Source organism: Triticum aestivum, chromosome 6B (assembly GCF_018294505.1).
Source record: "Triticum aestivum cultivar Chinese Spring chromosome 6B, IWGSC CS RefSeq v2.1, whole genome shotgun sequence".
NCBI classification, from domain to species: Eukaryota; Viridiplantae; Streptophyta; class Magnoliopsida; order Poales; family Poaceae; genus Triticum; species Triticum aestivum.
In genome coordinates this window covers 191,748,973-191,765,799 of record NC_057810.1, presented here as the reverse complement: position 1 = coordinate 191,765,799, position 16,827 = coordinate 191,748,973, and the positions used below count along the sequence as shown (strand labels likewise).

At 46.9% G+C, this 16,827-nt stretch overlaps 1 protein-coding gene across 1 annotated transcript; it reads left to right on the top strand.

Annotated features, from left to right (window-relative positions):
* The first annotated feature begins 6,162 nt into the window (after positions 1 to 6,162).
* On the top strand, positions 6,163 to 10,186 carry LOC123139085 (protein TRACHEARY ELEMENT DIFFERENTIATION-RELATED 7A). Its single transcript, XM_044558894.1, has 3 exons — positions 6,163 to 6,176; positions 7,096 to 7,526; positions 10,076 to 10,186. The coding sequence occupies exons 1-3, from the start codon at positions 6,163 to 6,165 to the stop codon at positions 10,147 to 10,149; spliced, it is 519 nt and encodes a 172-aa protein (XP_044414829.1). The 3' UTR covers positions 10,150 to 10,186.
* Positions 10,187 to 16,827: the final 6,641 nt, after the last annotated feature.

Here is a 16,827-nt window from a genome sequence, read left to right as displayed (position 1 = left end):
TCTTTCCATGAGGTGAGCCGTGTGGGGATGCCAAATCGAAATTCAGGGGCCGCTGCCCATGCAGGGTCATGCGGCTTGGTGATGTAGAACCACCCTGATTGCCACCCTTTGATGGTTTCCACAAAGGCGCCCTCGAGCCATGTGACGTTGCCATCTTGCCCACCATGGCGCCTCCGCACTCTGCTTGCCGGCCGCCCACAACCTTCGGCTTGACATTGAAGGTCTTTAGCCATAAGCCGAAGTGGGGTTTGATGCAAAGCAAGACCTCGCACACGACGATAAACGCCGAGATGTTGAGGATGAAGTTCGGGGCCAGATCGTGGAAATCCAGGCCGTAGTAGAACATGAGCCCCCGAACAAATGGGTGAAGAGGGAAGCCCAGTCCATAGAGGAAATGGGGGAGGAACACCACCCTCTCATGGGGCCTGGGGGTGGGGATGAGCTGCCCCTCATCTGGGAGCTGGTGCGCAATGTCGTAAGACAGGTATCCGGCCTTCCTCAACTTTTTGATGTGCCTCTCCATGACGGAGGAGGCCATCCACCTGCCTCCCGCTCCGAACATGATTGGAGAAGGTTGAGGTGGGAAGTGCGGACTTGGGCGCTGGAGCTCGAGTACGCATGAATGGATAAGCGAAGGAGGAGGAAGGCTTAGATGGAAAGGGTGGATTCTTATCCCCTTATATGGGCGGCCGAAACTATGTGCCCCCACCAGCCTAGTAAAACTCGCTTATCTCCCAAGCGCCGTGATTAATGGCGCGGTTGGGTTACCCATACCCGTATTGATGAGAATCCCAGAATAAGGGGACATGATCTCTGCTTTGACAAGACATGCCAAGGAAACCGCCTCGCTAAACGTGCTGAGGTGGGACAGTAAAACGATTCGAATAAAGGCTTGGCTGTGGCATGATGTCACGCTACGGAATAAGTCAGCAGATTAGATTTGTGCGAATATTATTCTCTCTACGGTGGCATGTGGAAATTATTTTGCAGAGCCGGACACTATCCTTGTGTTCAACATCTTCTATGAAGTATTCGGAGGAGGAACCCGCCTTGCAATGCCGAAGAAAATTTGCGCACCGGACTCGTCATCATTGAAGCCTGGTTCAGGGGCTACTGAGGGAGTCCTGGATTAGGGGGTGTCTGGATGGCCGGACTATGACCTTTGGCCGGACTCCCGGACTATGAAGATACAAGATTGAAGACTTCGTCCCGTGTCCGGATGGGACTTTCCTTGGCGTGGAAGGCAAGCTTGGCGATACGGATATGTAGATCTCCTCCCATTGTAACCGACTCTGTGTAACCCTAGTCCTCTCCGATGTCTATATAAACTGGATGGTTTTAGTCCGTAGGACGAACAACAATCATACCATAGGCTAGCTTCTAGGGTTTAGCATCTCTGATCTCGTGGTAGATCTACTCTTGTACTACCCATATCATCAATATTAATCAAGCAGGAGTAGGGTTTTACCTCCATCAAGAGGGCCCGAACCTGGGTAAAAACATCGTGTCCCTTGTCTCCTGTTACCATCCGCCTAGACGCATAGTTCGGGACCCCCTACCCGAGATCCGCCAGTTTTGACACCGACAAAGGCCAAAAAAGAAAATAAAAAAACAAAGGGGGCAATGTTACTATCCTTTTCGACACTTGTGCTTCAAAGTAGCACCATGTTCTTCATATAGAAAGTCTTTTATGTTGTCACTTTCATATACTAGTGGGGATTTTTCATTATAGAACTTGGCTTCTATATTCCTACGATGGGCTTCTTCAAAATTCCCTAGGTCTTCGTGAGCAAGCAAGTTGGATGCACACCCACTTAGTTTCTTTTGTTGAGATTTCATACATTTATAGCTCTAGTGCATCCGTTGCATGGCAATCCCTACTCCTCATGTTGACATCAATTGATGGGCATCTCCATAGCCTATTGATTATCCTCGTCAATATGAGACTTTATCTTCTTTTTGTCTTCTCCACACAACCTCCATCATCATATTATATTCCACCCATAGTGCTATATCTAAGGTTCACGCTCATGTATTGCATGAAAGTTGAAAAAAGTTTGAGATTATTTAAGTACGAAACAATTGCTTGGCTTGTCATCGGGGGTGTGCAAGATGAGAGCATTTTTGTGTGACGAAAATGAAGCATAGCCTGACTATATGATTTTGTAGGGATGAACTTTCTTTGGCCATGTTATTTTGAGGAGAAATGTTTGCTTTGATTAGTATGCTTGAAGTATTACTATTTTTTATGTCAATATGAACTTTTATTTTGAATCATTTGGATCTAAACATTCATGCCACAATAAAGAAAATTACATTGAGAATTATGCTAGGTAGCATTCCACATCAAAAATTCTGTTTTTATCATTTACCTACTTGAGGACGAGCAGGAATTAATCTTGGGGATGCTTGATACGTCTCCAACGTATCTATAATTTTTGATTGTTCCATGCTATTATATTACCCTTTTTGGATGTTTATGGGCTTTACTTTACACTTTTATATCATTTTTGGGACTAACCTACTAACCGGAGGCCCAACCCGAATTGCTGTTTTTTGCCTATTTGAGTGTTTCAGAGAAAAGGAATATCAAATGGAGTCCAAACGGAATGAAACCTTTGGGAGCAATCTTTTTGGAACAAACGTGATCCAGGGGACTTGGAGTGGACGTCAAGCAACAGAGGAGGCGGCCACGAGGGTGCCCAGCGTGCCCCCTACAGGTGGGCGTGCCCCCACCCTCGTGGGCCCCTCGAGCGTCCACCGACCTACTTCTTCTGCTATATATACCTACATACCCCGAAACCTTCAAGGAGCACCACAAAAAACTATTTCCACCGCCGTAACCTTCTGTATCCACGAGATCCCATCTTGGAGCCTTCGCCGGTGCTCCGCCGGAGGGGGAATTGATCACGAAGGGCCTCTACATCATCTACAAGGCCCTTCCGATGAGTTGTGAGTAGTTTACCACACACCTTCAGGTCCATAGTTATTAGCTAGATGGCTTCTTCTCTCTCTTTGAATCTCAATACAAAGTTCTCCTCGATCTTCTTGGAGATCTATTTGATGTAACTCTTTTTGCGGTGTGTTTGTCGACATCCGATGAATTGTGGGTTTACGATCAAGTTTATCTATGAGAAATATTTGAATCTCCTCTGAATTCTTTTATGTGTGATTAAGTTATCTTTGCAAGTCTCTTCGAATTATCAGTTTGGTTTGGCCTACTAGATTGATCTTTCTTGCAATGGGAGAAGTGCTTAGATTTGGGTTCAATCTTGCGGTGTCCTTTCCCAGTGACAGCAGGGGCAGCAAGGCACGTACTGTATTGTTGCCATTGAGAAGATGGGGTTTCTATCATATTGCATGAGTTTATCCCTCTACATCATGTCATCTTTCTTAATGCATTACTCTGTTCTTTATGAACTTAATACTCTAGATGCATGCTGGATAGCGGTCGATGTGTGGAGTAATAGTAGTAGATGTAGGAAGGAGTCGGTCTACTTGTCACTGACGTGATGCCTATATACATGATCATGCCTAGATAATCTCATAATTATTTGCTTTTCTATCAATTGCTCGACAGTAATTTGTTCACCCACCGTATTACTTATGCTATCTTGAAAGAAGCCACTAGTGAAATCTATGGCCCCCGGGTCTATCTCTTATCATATAAGCTTTCAATCTACTTTTATTTGCATCTTTTACTTTTCCAATCTATATCATAAAAATACCAAAAATATTTATCTTATCATATTATCTCTATCAGATCTCACTTTCGCAAGTGGCCGTGAAGGGATTGACAACCCCTTTATTGCGTTGGTTGCGAGTTCTTGTTTGTTCGTGTATGTGCGTGGGACTTTTGAGGAGCCTCCTACTGGATTGATACCTTGGTTCTCAAAAACTGAGGGAAATACATACGCTACTTTGCTGCATCACCCTTTCCTCTTCAAGGAAAACCAACGCAAGCTCAAGATGTAGCAGTGGACCCCTGGAGCCAGATGCCACCGCCGACGGATACTACTACATGGAGACCGCCGATGGCCAGGAGTAGTTAGGAGGTCCCAGGCAGGAGGCCTTGCCTCTTCGATCGTGTTGCTTTTGTGCTAGCCTTCATAAGGCATCCTTGTTTAACTTATGTCTGTACTCAGATATTGGTTCTTCCACTGAATCTCATGTATCGAGCTATGTATTCGAGCCCTCGAGGCCCCTGGCTTGTAATATAAAGCTTGTATTATTTTGATTTGTGTGTAGAGTTGTGTTATGATATCTTCCCGTGAGTCCCTGATCTTGATCATACACATTTGCGTGTATGATTAGTGTACGATTGAATCGGGGGCGTCACAAGTTGGTATCAGAGCCGACTACCTGTAGGATCCCCCTTTCCAACTCCTTGGCCGAAGTTGAGTCTAGCGTTTGAAAAATGGTTTTACTAACATGACTGTGTGCCTTACGGGCCCACGTCGCCATTGGGTGGTATTAGGATCTTTTATTCATCTTCTATACTCTGGGATTCTGATCTCTATTCTATTCAGGTCAAATGGTTTTTCTAACTCCAACTCTAGGTTCTCGTAAATACTTTCTTCCGTAGAGCCCCTCACTCCAGATGATTACTTGGTACACCAGAAGGTTCTGAAGATACTCTCCGATGTTTTACCGAGTCCCTTGTAACCTTTGCCGTTGCGATCCCTACCACCGATAAATCCTTATGCGTAACTACCTATGTTGTCGTTCATACCTTCATCTCCAGTTGCTCTTGTTATTTCAAGGTGCCCCGAATTACTCTCTGTTGTCCTGAGAATCTGTTGTGCCTACTGCCTTGTAGCTCTTTGCCACCTAAATACCCCTATGGATAATTAGTCGCGCTTACCGAGTATCCATTCATCCACAGTTGTTCATGTGTTTCACAAAATTCTTTGGAATATCATTCGATCTTCCGAAAATCCTCAGTAGCCTGTTACTCTTGTTCTCCTTATCTGCTTGCATTATGGTTACTCCGTATGTCTAGCGATACTCATTAGCATCCTTTGTCATCGTAATTTCGAGCATTTCATTCGATTAGTTTGTGAATGCTCGCGATCATCAGTCCTATTTAAAATTCTTCCCTTGGTTCAGACGTCACTTCGGACATGAGCTGGTGTTCAAACAAATCAAATCTTGATTGATTGTTGGTCTATGTCCATTCTACTTAATTGTCTTTGATCAGAGCCTCTACTTCTGATCCCCTGTTTTGGAAATCACAATCCCCTTTGCATTCGAGCTTAGAATTAGTCAGTTGTTTCTATAATCTATTATCCTTGCATTCTTTCTTCTTCTGGTTGAGTACTGATGCTCACATCAGATCCCTTGTGAACCACCAGATCTTTTGTGGGGTTCTATCTGACATCGTCCTTCATATACAGTAACCTTGTGAGCCTTTCCTCGGATACATAATGCCTTTGGTCAATTGTATCTTCCGCTTCCTCAATCATGCTCTACTCCGATCTTGAGTTATTTACTCATGAAGTTTGACCCTACAACTTCGTCAAAGACGAGAAGTAAATGGAAGGTTATGCATTGATGAAGTGGGAGTCGACCTTGAACCTTTGTGTTCATGCCCATGGACCCGGTGTGGAACTTACCATGGAAGCTTCTTGTAATAGTGATCCCCTTGTGATGAGTTCATACTGTATCTATGCTTGGTCCTTGGCAACCGTGGTTCCGACCATGACTGTTATCCTTTGATTGCTTTTCTCGGACGAGTTAAAGTACTTGTCTTCTTTAGATCATTTCACCTGTCAAGCCTCTACTTTGATCTACCTTCAAGTGTTACCCTCTGGTATCTCGAGAATATCACAGAACTACATAACTTCTTATGAGTTTTTCATCAACTATTATTCTCGCCGATTCATATTTTCCACGGGTTCTGAGTTGTTAGGCACTCGAGAACACCGATAACTGATTCAAGTCTCCATTGCGTTGTTTAACCTTTCTTGTAACCTAACATATCCGAGCAGTGATAATTCCCTGGTTATGTAAACACCTCAGTGTACAACTCTGTCAGTAAGACTTTGTTACTATTGTTGATGACATTCCGGTAGCCACCGATGGACGAGAACTTTGCCTATTGGTCCGTCTTGTCTTAACGAGCAGGAAAATGGTTCTCTTCGTCCCTTGCCCTTGGTACCAATGTTGTTGCCGACGTAACTGACAGGTTATTGTTAGACATGCCTTGCTATCAAGACCGTGCAAAATGTTAGCACCCTTCCTGCTTTTAACCCACATGGTGGGCCCATAACCCACAGTTCCACATGATCGAAACCCGACTCTCCTATACATCCCTATTTTCTAAGTTATTCCTCGCGCTTAGCTTCGTATGTAATTCATGAGCCACATTCCTAGTGATCTATTCTGGTATCAGACGCAATACTTGTTCCCATTGTTCTGAACCCCCCTTTCACCCTCTATTTCAGGCAACGAATGATTGCCTACCCGGTTGAAGCTTCTTAATGCACCTCCTTACCTTGCTCTCGACGTCTTTCTTGAATTTCGACTCGAGAGGTGCCTCTATGCCATGTTCAATGAGATAGCCCCAGGTACCCTATGTTGTGTTGAGCTTTGTCCTTCCTAAGTCTTTCCCCTTTGATTCAATCCGGTCCTAATTCAAATTTCAAATTCTAAGTACAATCCAAAGTTTCACAAACATGAAAAACCAAAATGTTGATCATGTGACAAATATTCACTTCCTAACATTGGTGGTGGACCAACATTTTTTATAAAGCGGTTTAATGCCCTAAACTAATTAATTCAGTGCTAGAGCAATATATTCAAATACCTTTCCATTTATGAAAAATTCTAACAAACGCAATGGTATCCCTAACTTTTTGTGGCAGAGCTAGTTAATGCAAGTTATTTATGTGGGCAAGTCCCACATTTTACAAAATAGACTTGCTAGCTAAAAAAAATTGCAAAAAGAAATGAAAAGTGAAAAACAAGATAAACCCCCCCTCTCCGAGTGGGCCTCGTGGCCCAACTGGCCTTTCAGTCGGGCGGCCAGGCCGGCCCACTCCCCACACCCCTCCCTGGCCTATATGGCCCGACTCCCACCCGACCTAACCCTAGCCCAACCCCCACTCTCTCACGTTTCCCCACTCCCCCTCTTTCTCTCCCGATCCCATCTGGGTCGGGGCACCCGATCCCGCCGCCGTCGTTCGACCCCGCGGTGCTGCCCGTCGCTTTCGCCCAGGGCCACCTCGCCGGACCACCGCACCGCCGCCTCCGCCCCGCAACTCCTCCCCCTGTCCTTGTGCCACCGTCCTCGGCCAGGACCTGGCCGGATCTCGCGCCTCCACGTTCTCCAGCACTCATCCCGGACTCCCCCTGCATGGATCCGGTCGGGGCCAACCGCCGCTGCCTCTACCTTGATGCCAATCGCCGTCGCCAGACCCCGCCGCCGCCGCCACCAGACTGCCTCGCCCCCATCGCCTCGTCTTCGTCTCCTCCTCGGCTTCGTCATCGCGCCTCGCCGGACCCCCAGTTCATCTACAACGGGGGTGAGAACCCCTCTCTCTGCCTTTCCTCCCCCGACGACATACAACGCTGCCTCGGTCGACACGGTCCCTGCGTCCTGTCTTGTGCTCACCGCGCCCAGCACGCGCCCCGCCTCTCCCACCTTCGTCAGCTGCGGCCGCACAGCTCTGCCACTGCCGCTGTTGCGCGCCCGTCGTCCCGCGCTGGGGCCGCGCCCGTGGCTGCGCCTGGGACGCGCCCGTGGTTGTGCCTGGCTGTGCCACCCCCCTGCGGTTTGCCTCGTTGGGCTCAGTCAGCGCCCGGGCAGCACTCGCACCGCGCGCCTGGGGCCCCGTCGGCGCCCGTTTAGCCGCACCCGCTAACCCCCCCGGGTCACAGCCTAGTGGGGCCCCCAGCCCCATTTTCCTGTAAAAAAACAAAACAAACAAAAAATATATTAATAAAATTAATTAGCTAATTAATTAATTAACTTAATTAATTTTGTTTAGTTAAGTCTAATTACCTATTTAGCTAATTAAAGTTTGTTAGTTAACTGTGTCTATGACAACCAGGACCCACATGTTAGCTGACCCAGTGAACAGCCCTGTTGGCTACTGACATCATGCTGATGTCATAACCCTGTTTTCATTTTAATTAAATCTGTTCATTTCAGAATATTACTAAAACTTTAGAAAACCATTTAAAATAATCCGTAAGTCAGATGAAAAACTTTTATACATGAAAGTTGCTCAGAACTACGAGATGAATCTGAATACATGGTCTGTTCATCCGCCACACATCCCTAGCATAGCGAAAATGCAACCTTTTCCCTCCGGTTCATCTGTCTAATAGACTCCGGAACCGGGAAAACTTTCCCGGATATTTCTCCCTGCGCCGGTATCATGTAACACCGCGTTAGAACACCCCTAGCATCCCTTATAGTCATGTTATGCTTATATTGGCATGTATTTACTATTTCTTCCCCCTCTTCTCTCCGATAGACCCCGAGACCGCTGTTGATGCCACTGTGATCGTCTACGTCGACGACGACTCTTCTTCCCTTTCAGTGGAGCTTCTAGGCAAGCCCCCCCTTTGATCATCCTGATATCACCCATTCCATTCTATCATGCTTGCATTAGATTTTGCTACTGTCATTGATTGCTCCTATTCTGATGCATAGCTTGCTTTTGTAACCTGTTGTTGTACCTTACCTACTTAACCTAAACTACTTAGTATAGGTCGGTTAGTGATCCATCAGTGACCCCCACTTGTCCTTGTTGCCCCTGCTTCATCATCGATGACCCGATCAACGTGATCGACGACCAGAGCCTGACACCTCACATCACATCACGCCCCTTTTTGTTGCTCGACTCTGCAGAGTTACCATCGAGTGACGAGGGTGGAACCTCATACATCACTCTTGATGAGATCTCTGTAGTGTAGCTATTTAGTCGTGGTCAACGAGGGTGATTTCCTCTTTCACCATTCTCGATACGGCTCTGTCGTGCAACACCTCAAGTGTGAACCTCGAGGGTGGATCCTCTTACGTTCATCTTGATGATTACATCGAGTGGAATCCTCCATGGGTGATTCCTAGGGTTTTCCCCTTGATGTTTGGACACACGGTTACAATTGACTTTACTTGAGACCTTGGTGAAAGTCGGGCGGGCCCGGAGAGCACCCGCAAGATGGTTACATGGCACGGCCGGGCATTCTGGGCCCTTGCCGTAAGTCCATGAGACGGGGCGACGGGGTCACTTCGATCGTGAGTCTTTGCTTATCTCCGCAAGCTAATAATACACTATGGTTTGGGTATTTGTTCTGAGTTGGCCTTTGGCCTTTACGCACCAATCACCACGTGAGAATAGTTATGGACCTCGGCGTCGTGGTATCAGCCGAAGCTTTGTCAGACGTCAAGTTCAGCAGTACGGCACGGCTAGGCCGGCACCCCAAAGGTGGTGCCTAGGTCCTCCCTGTGTGCAACGACCCGGAGTGTAACGGGCGATGGGCCCAGACCCCGGAGTGCTTAGGAGGTAGACCGGCGGGGACCTCTCTGCTGAGCCTAGGTAGGGCTGCGACGTGTTGATCTTCCGAGGCCGGGCATGACCCCAGAAAGTGTGTCCGGCCAGAGTAATCAAGTGTGCTGGAAAACATGGTGCACCCCTGCAAGGAATATTATCTAATATTAGCCGTGTCCACGGTAACAGACGCTCAGACTTATATCCTGATCTTATACAACTACAAATGGATACTTGAGATATGTGGCTTCGGGATTGCTTTCTCGCAGGGAGTCGAGGAAGGATCTCTGGGCATTAATGTTACAACATGTTTGTTAATTATAAACTGCTATTCTTTACTCTTCTACATGCTGCAAGATGCTCGGAGCTGCTTGAAGATGCTAGTCTTCGATAGGCTAGGCCTTCCCTCTCTATTCTGGCTTTCTGCAGTTCAGCCCACAGATACAAACCTTCCATTTGATACCAATGCATGCCTAGTATAGATCTGATGCTTGTGAGTACTTTGGATGAGTACTCACGGTTGGTTTGCTACCCCATTTTCCCCCTTTTTTCTTCTTTCCGGTTGTTGCAACCAGATGGTGGACCCCTGGAACCAGATGCCACCGCCGACGGATACTACTACATGGAGACCGCCGATGGCCAGGAGTAGTTAGGAGGTCATAGGCAGGTGGCCTTGCCTCTTCGATCGTGTTGCTTTTGTGCTAGCCTTCTTAAGGCATCCTTGTTTAACTTACGTCTGTACTCAAATATTGTTGCTTCCGCCGACTCTTGTGTATCGAGCTATGTATTCGAGCCCTCGAGGCCCCTGGCTTGTAATATAAAGCTTGTATTATTTTGATTTGTGTCTAGAGTTGTGTTGTGATATCTTCCCGTGAGTCCCTGATCTTGATCGTACACATTTGCGTGTATGATTAGTGTACGATTGAATCGGGGGCGTCACAATGGCCTTCAGCCATGTTATTTTTGTGTAATCATACTCTTTATGAGGACTCGATGTAATAATTGTGTGATTAAACTCTGTTATAATTCCTCGAGTACTGTGTGTGTCAGCATTACCGATCCAGGGATGACACTTAAGCACAGAGACTTCGGTCCATTGGGATCGTGGTCGCTACATTAAATCCCTAGTTTCCTTATGGACCCCGCTGTCACGGAAGGATAGGACAAAAGATGTCATGCAAGTTCTTATTATAAGCATGTATGCCCATATACAGAATACATGCCTACATTACATTGACGAATTGGAGCTAGTTCTGTGTCGCTCTAGGTTATGAATGTTACATGATGAATGTCATCCAACATAATTATCCATCCGCTGATCCAATGCCTATGCTTTTTCACATATTGATCTTTGCTAAGTTACTTTCATTGTTGCTGATGTTACAATCATTATAAAACTGCTACTGTTGTTGTTACTATTGCTACTGTTACCACTGCTATCAAACTATCATACTATTATGCCACTGATCACTTTGTTGCAGATATTTAGTTCTCCAGGTGTGGTTAAATTGACAACTCAACTGCTAATACTTGCAAATACTCTTTGGCTCCCCTTGTGTCGAATCAATAAATTTAGGTTGAATACTCTACCCTTGAAAACTGTTGCGGTCCCCTATACTTGTGGGTTATTAGTGGCGGCCGTGGGAAGGAGGCGGCGACCTGTAGCAGCGGCCGAGTGCGTGGGGTTGGAGGTGCTGTGATTCAAAAGTATGGAGGTGATGATCTGCAGCACCGGCTGGCAGAGGCGTGGCGACCAGGAGGGAGGCGCGAGCGCGGGAGGAGCAATCGGGCGGCGACGTAAAACATCTCAAGGAACCCTAGGCACGAGCAGGGGAGGAGGAATCGGGCATATAAGATAGAGAGGAGGGGAGAGGAGAGGAGTGTCTCAGTTTGGAAAGATATAAAAACCAGTTGGAGGGGCTGGTGGGGGTGAGATGAAAGTAAACTGGGGTACCAGGCTACCAACTCCCCCTTTAGGAGTACGTGATATGCCTTTGACCGGCCTTGCAAATACTTTCTCCGTTCCTAAATATTTGTCTTTCTAAAGATTTCAACAAGTGACTACATACGGAGCAAAATGAGTGAATCTACACTCTAAAATATGTCTATGTACATCCGTATGTGATAGTCCATTTGAATCTCTGAAAAGACAAATATTTAGGAACGGAGGGAGTAATACTTATGATGTAGTATTCCACTTCATCCTGATTAACAAGCTAAAAATACATACCTCTACACTCCATGTCTCCATGAGGTGCTACCACTAATTACCCCGGTGAACCACCCCATTCCCACAGTCATTTCACATAACTAATTAACCTAGCAACACAAAAAAGACATCAAAAAAGTTAAAAACACGCCAAGTGCAATGGTCACAAACTCACAGTTATCAAATCTGGGTAAAGATGCATAGATAGCGTAAGCACCTCCAGATTTTGTAAAATCTTCTCTTAATATATTGAGGCAGGTCTAAGCACAGCCGATGCAGATCATGAGGGCATTGGCTGATGGGCTGACCCTGAAAACCCCCCTGTGCTACAATAATTGACAACAAAACCATGTTTTCTGCCTTGATGCATAAGGAACAGTGTGTATGCTGAATATCTGTAACGCCCCGGATTCGTTGTGCCAGGTTTCTGCCAGATATTTGCCGTCGTTGCCATGTCATTTTCTTGCGTGTTGCATTTTATCATGTCATCATGTGCATTGCATTGCATACGTGTTCGTCTCATGCATCCGAGCATTTTCCCCGTTGTCCGTTTTGTGATCCGGCACTCCTATGCCCTCTGGCGTTCCCCTTTTCGTCTCCTGTTGTGACTCGGTGTTAAACTTTCCCGGAATGGACCGAGTCTTGCCAAGTGGCCTTGGTATAGCACCGGTAGACCGCCTGTCAAGTTTCGTGCCATTTCGAGGTCGTTTGGTACTCCAACGGTTAACCGCGTAACCCGAAACCCCCCTTCTCTTTGCAGCCCAACACCCCTCCAAAGTGGCCAAAAACCCATCTAACTCCCCTCCATGCTCTCGGTCGTTCGATCACGATCGTGTGGGCGAAAACCGCTCCTCATTTGGACTCTCCTAGCTCCCTCTACCTATATATACACCCCTCCCCCGAAATTCGCGGTCTAATTCCCCCGAAACCCTAGTCCTCTTCCTCCCGCCGCCACCGGACACGTCCGCCCGCGTCCCCCGCCCAATCCGCTGTCGCCACGTGGCCTCCGCGCCGCCGGCCCGCGGAGCCCATCGCGGGCCCGCGCAGGCCCACCAGCGCCGCCCGCGCCCGTTGCCCGCCAGCCCCCGCGCGCCGCCCGCGCCCGGCCGGTGCTCGCCTCCGCCGCCGCCCGGCCGACGCTCGCCTCCGCCGCCGCGGGCACCGGCGAGGCCCCACCGTCACCCCTCGCCCCGCGGGCTTCGTCCGCGCCCCGCGGCCATCTCCGCCCGCCGCCGCCTGCGCTCACCGCCGCCCCGCCACCGAGTCGCCCTGCCGCCCTTCGCCGGCCCGCCTTCGCGCCGCCCGGCCGGTTCCAGCCCGGGGCCGTGCTTGGCCGCCGCGCCCGTGCTCCGCCGTTGCCGTCCCGCGCCGGACCCCGCCTCCTCGGCCTCCCTCTGGCCGGATCCGCCTCCTCCCGGCCTTCCCGACCTCTCCCGCAGCTCCGGCCACCGTCCCCATCAACTCCGGCGAAGTTCCGGCGAGATCCGCCGCCGCATCGTTTTCCGTGCAGATCTGAAGGTTGCCCCCGTTTTCTAAGTCCCTGTATTTTGACATTATGTTAGCATGTTCATCGCATTGTATCTCTGCATCCGTAGCTCCGTTTCATGCGTGTAATATGTCAAATTGTTTGTCTCAACGAGTACTTCATTTCATTCCATTGCGTCATGTTCATTTGAGCTCATATTGATACCTGAATCATTGTTGGAAGAATGCTTCATAATGTTGTCTGTTGTCTGTTAACAGAACTAGCTCTTTTTTCATTTTTGCCATGATTGATGTGTGCATCCTATGAGGTTGATGTCTACATGTGTTTTGAACTATGCCATGCCATCTTTACAGAGGTGCTTACCATGTATTTTTGTGATCAATGTGGTGACTAGCACAAGCATGCAAACTAGGCATCGTGATATTGCTGATTTTAGTCCCTGTTCTGCTGTTATTTTGATGCCATGTAAACATGATGCTACAGAGAGATCCATGCATATTTTGAGATACTTCAGTAAGGGTGTTTTGAACATATGGTTATTGTCTATCCATTAATGCCCTTGTTTGCAATTATGGAGTAGTCTAGTATGTCATTTTAGTGCTCTACTTTTGCTTCAAAATGTTTCCTGTCAGATTGTTTACATGTTATTCAATTTTGCCAAGGTTGTTGTAGTTGATCCTTGCATGCTATGGACTTGTTCTTGCCTTGGTTTGTTTCATAAACATGTCTTCTTACTGATGCTATGCTTATCTTGTCATGCAATGACTTGTGGTGAGTGAATCGAGCTTATTAAGTAGTGTACTCGCTGTTGCTGTTTTGCTAGGTTGAATCTGTTATTTCGTGATGCTATGTATACCTGCTGCTACTAGTCATTCTATGCATAATCTGGAGATGTTCACTAAACATGTTTTGTTCTACATGTTATGCTCTATCCATCCATGCCCCCGGTAGCATTTATAGCTTGCTTTAACTTATTGTAATCTTGCTCCAAAGTTGCTTGATAATGTTGCTGTCAGCCTGTTAACATTAAGTTCAGTTGTTGCCATGTGTTTTGCTAGTGTTCCATGTACCCTATGAACTTTCTCTTGCCATGCTTAGCTTCACAAATATGTCTTCTTACTGTTGGTTGCCTTGACATGCCATTTATTGCTCTGTGGTGAGTGGTACAAGCTCATCTACATGCCTTCATAATTCTGTTCCTGCCATGTTTGAATCTGTAATATAACTTGCCATGTTTACATGGGTGCCATCATATTTTCTGATCCTTTTTGGCTTATGGTCAGTAAAGGACTTTTGATCTATGTAATTAGTAGATTCATGCCATGCCTTTGTTTTCCATTATAAGTTCCTGTAACATGTTGTTTGATAGCTCTAAACATCGCAACCTGATATTTTCTGCAAAGTCTGAACTGTTATCATTTGCAATCTTGCCATGTGTGTTTGAGCATGTTCTAGTGATTTCTGGAGTTAGCTCAGTGTTCATTTTTTGTAATGCTTTACCTGTACATCATGCCCATGCCTTTTGTTCTTATGTTGGGGTGCTGTAGCATGTTGTTTTGATGCTTGCAATATGCCTAGTTGCTGTTTTGGGCAGCTTGTCCTTTAAACTTATATAGTGTGCATGTGTTGAACCATTGCTCCGTTTTGAGTGTGCTCTATCTGAAACTTGCTTAGAATTGCATGTAGTTTCATATTATCATGTTGCATCCTTGTTTTGAGGTGTTTGCTTGATGATTGGGTGCATTTTGCATCAATGCCAGGTTTAACTTGTTTTGCTCATATCTTCTAGGCCGTAGCTCCGAACTAAATGAATTTTATATGTAACTTGACTAGAATCTCGTGTAGATCATCTTGATGCATCTCAACTTGTTGTTTAACAACCTGAACATAAGGTTTATTCAGATCTGGACCAACTTCGAAATATGCATATGAGGACTTACCGGAATTGTTATATGTTGTTCCCGGCCTCATTTAAACTTGCCTTGATGTGTTGCTCTTGTTTGCATCATCTCTTGCCATGAGTAGCTTCAGGTAGTCTTGTCATGCATCATGCTTGTTGTGCATCATGTCTTGTTCATGTGCGGTGTGTTTACTATGTTGTGTGTTTCTTATTGATAGTTCCCGTTTCGTTGCGTTCGTGAGGATTCGTTCGTCTACGCTTGGTTCGGCTTCATCCGTTCATCTTCTTCATGGACTCGTTCTTCTTCCTAGCGGGATTTCAGGCAAGATGACCGTTACCCTGGATCTCACTACTATCATTGCTATGCTAGTTGCTTCGTTCTATCGCTATGCTGCGTTACCTATCTGTTGCTCTTCAAGCCTCCCATATTGCCATGAACCTCTAACCTTGACACCTTTCCTATGCAAACCGTTGTTTGGCTATGTTACCGCTTTGCTCAGCCCTCTTATAGCGTTGCTAGTTGCAGGTGAAGTTGAAGATTGCTCCATGTTGGACAGGATTTTGGTTGGGATATCACAATATCTCTTATATTATTAATGCATCTATATACTTGGTAAAGGGTGGAAGACTTGGCCTTTTGCCTGGTGTTTTATTCCACTCTTGCCGCCCTAGTTTCCGTCATACCGGTGTTATGTTCCCGAATTTTGCGTTCCTTACGCGGTCGGGTGATTTATGGGACCCCCTTGACAGTTCGCTTTGAATAAAACTCCTCCAGCAAGGCCCAACATTGGTTTTACCATTTGCCTCACCACCACCTACTTTTCCCTTGGGAGTCGCTCTCTCGAGGGTCATCTTTATTTCAGGCCCCCCGGGCCAGTGCTTGTCTAAGTGTTGGTCCGAACTAGAGCCCTTTGCAGCGCCCCCTCAGGGAAACTTGAGGTCTGGTTTTAGTTGTACGGATTGCTCATCCGGTGTTGCCTTGAGAACGAGATATGTGCAGCTCCTATCGGGATTGTCGGCGCATCGGGCGGTCTTGCTGGTCTTGTTTTACCATTGTTGAAATGTCTTGTAAACCGGGATTCCGAGTCTGATCGGGTCTTCCTGGGAGAAGGTATATCCTTCGTTGATCGCGAGAGCTTATCATGGGCTAAGTTGGGACACCCCTGCAGGGTATAATAGCCGTGCCTGCGGTTATAGGTAGATGAGAATTTGTTAATGTCCGGTTGTAGATAACTTGACACCAGATCCGAATTAAAACGCATCAACCGCGTGTGTAGCCGTGATGGTCTCTTCTCGGCGGAGTCCAGGAAGTGAACACGGTTTTTGGGTTATGTTTGACGTAAGTAGGAGTTCAGGATCACTTCTTGATCATTGCTAGCTTCACGACCATTCCGCTTGCTCTCTTCTCGCTCTTATTTGCGTATGTTAGCCACCATATATGCTTAGTCGCTGCTGCAACCTCACCACTTTATCCCTTCCTTTCCTATTAAGCTTTGCTAGTCTTGATACCCATGGTAATGGGATTGCCAAGTCCTCGTGGCCCACAGATTACTACAACAACAGTTGCAGGTACAGATTATGCGATGATCATGACGCGAGAGCGATGTTTGCTTGTATTGAAGTTCTTCTTCTGCTTCTTCTTCGATCAGGGAATAGGTTCCAGGTCGGCAGTCTGGGCTAGCAGGGTGGATGTCGTTTGAGTTTCTGTTTGTGTTTCATCCGTAGTCGGATG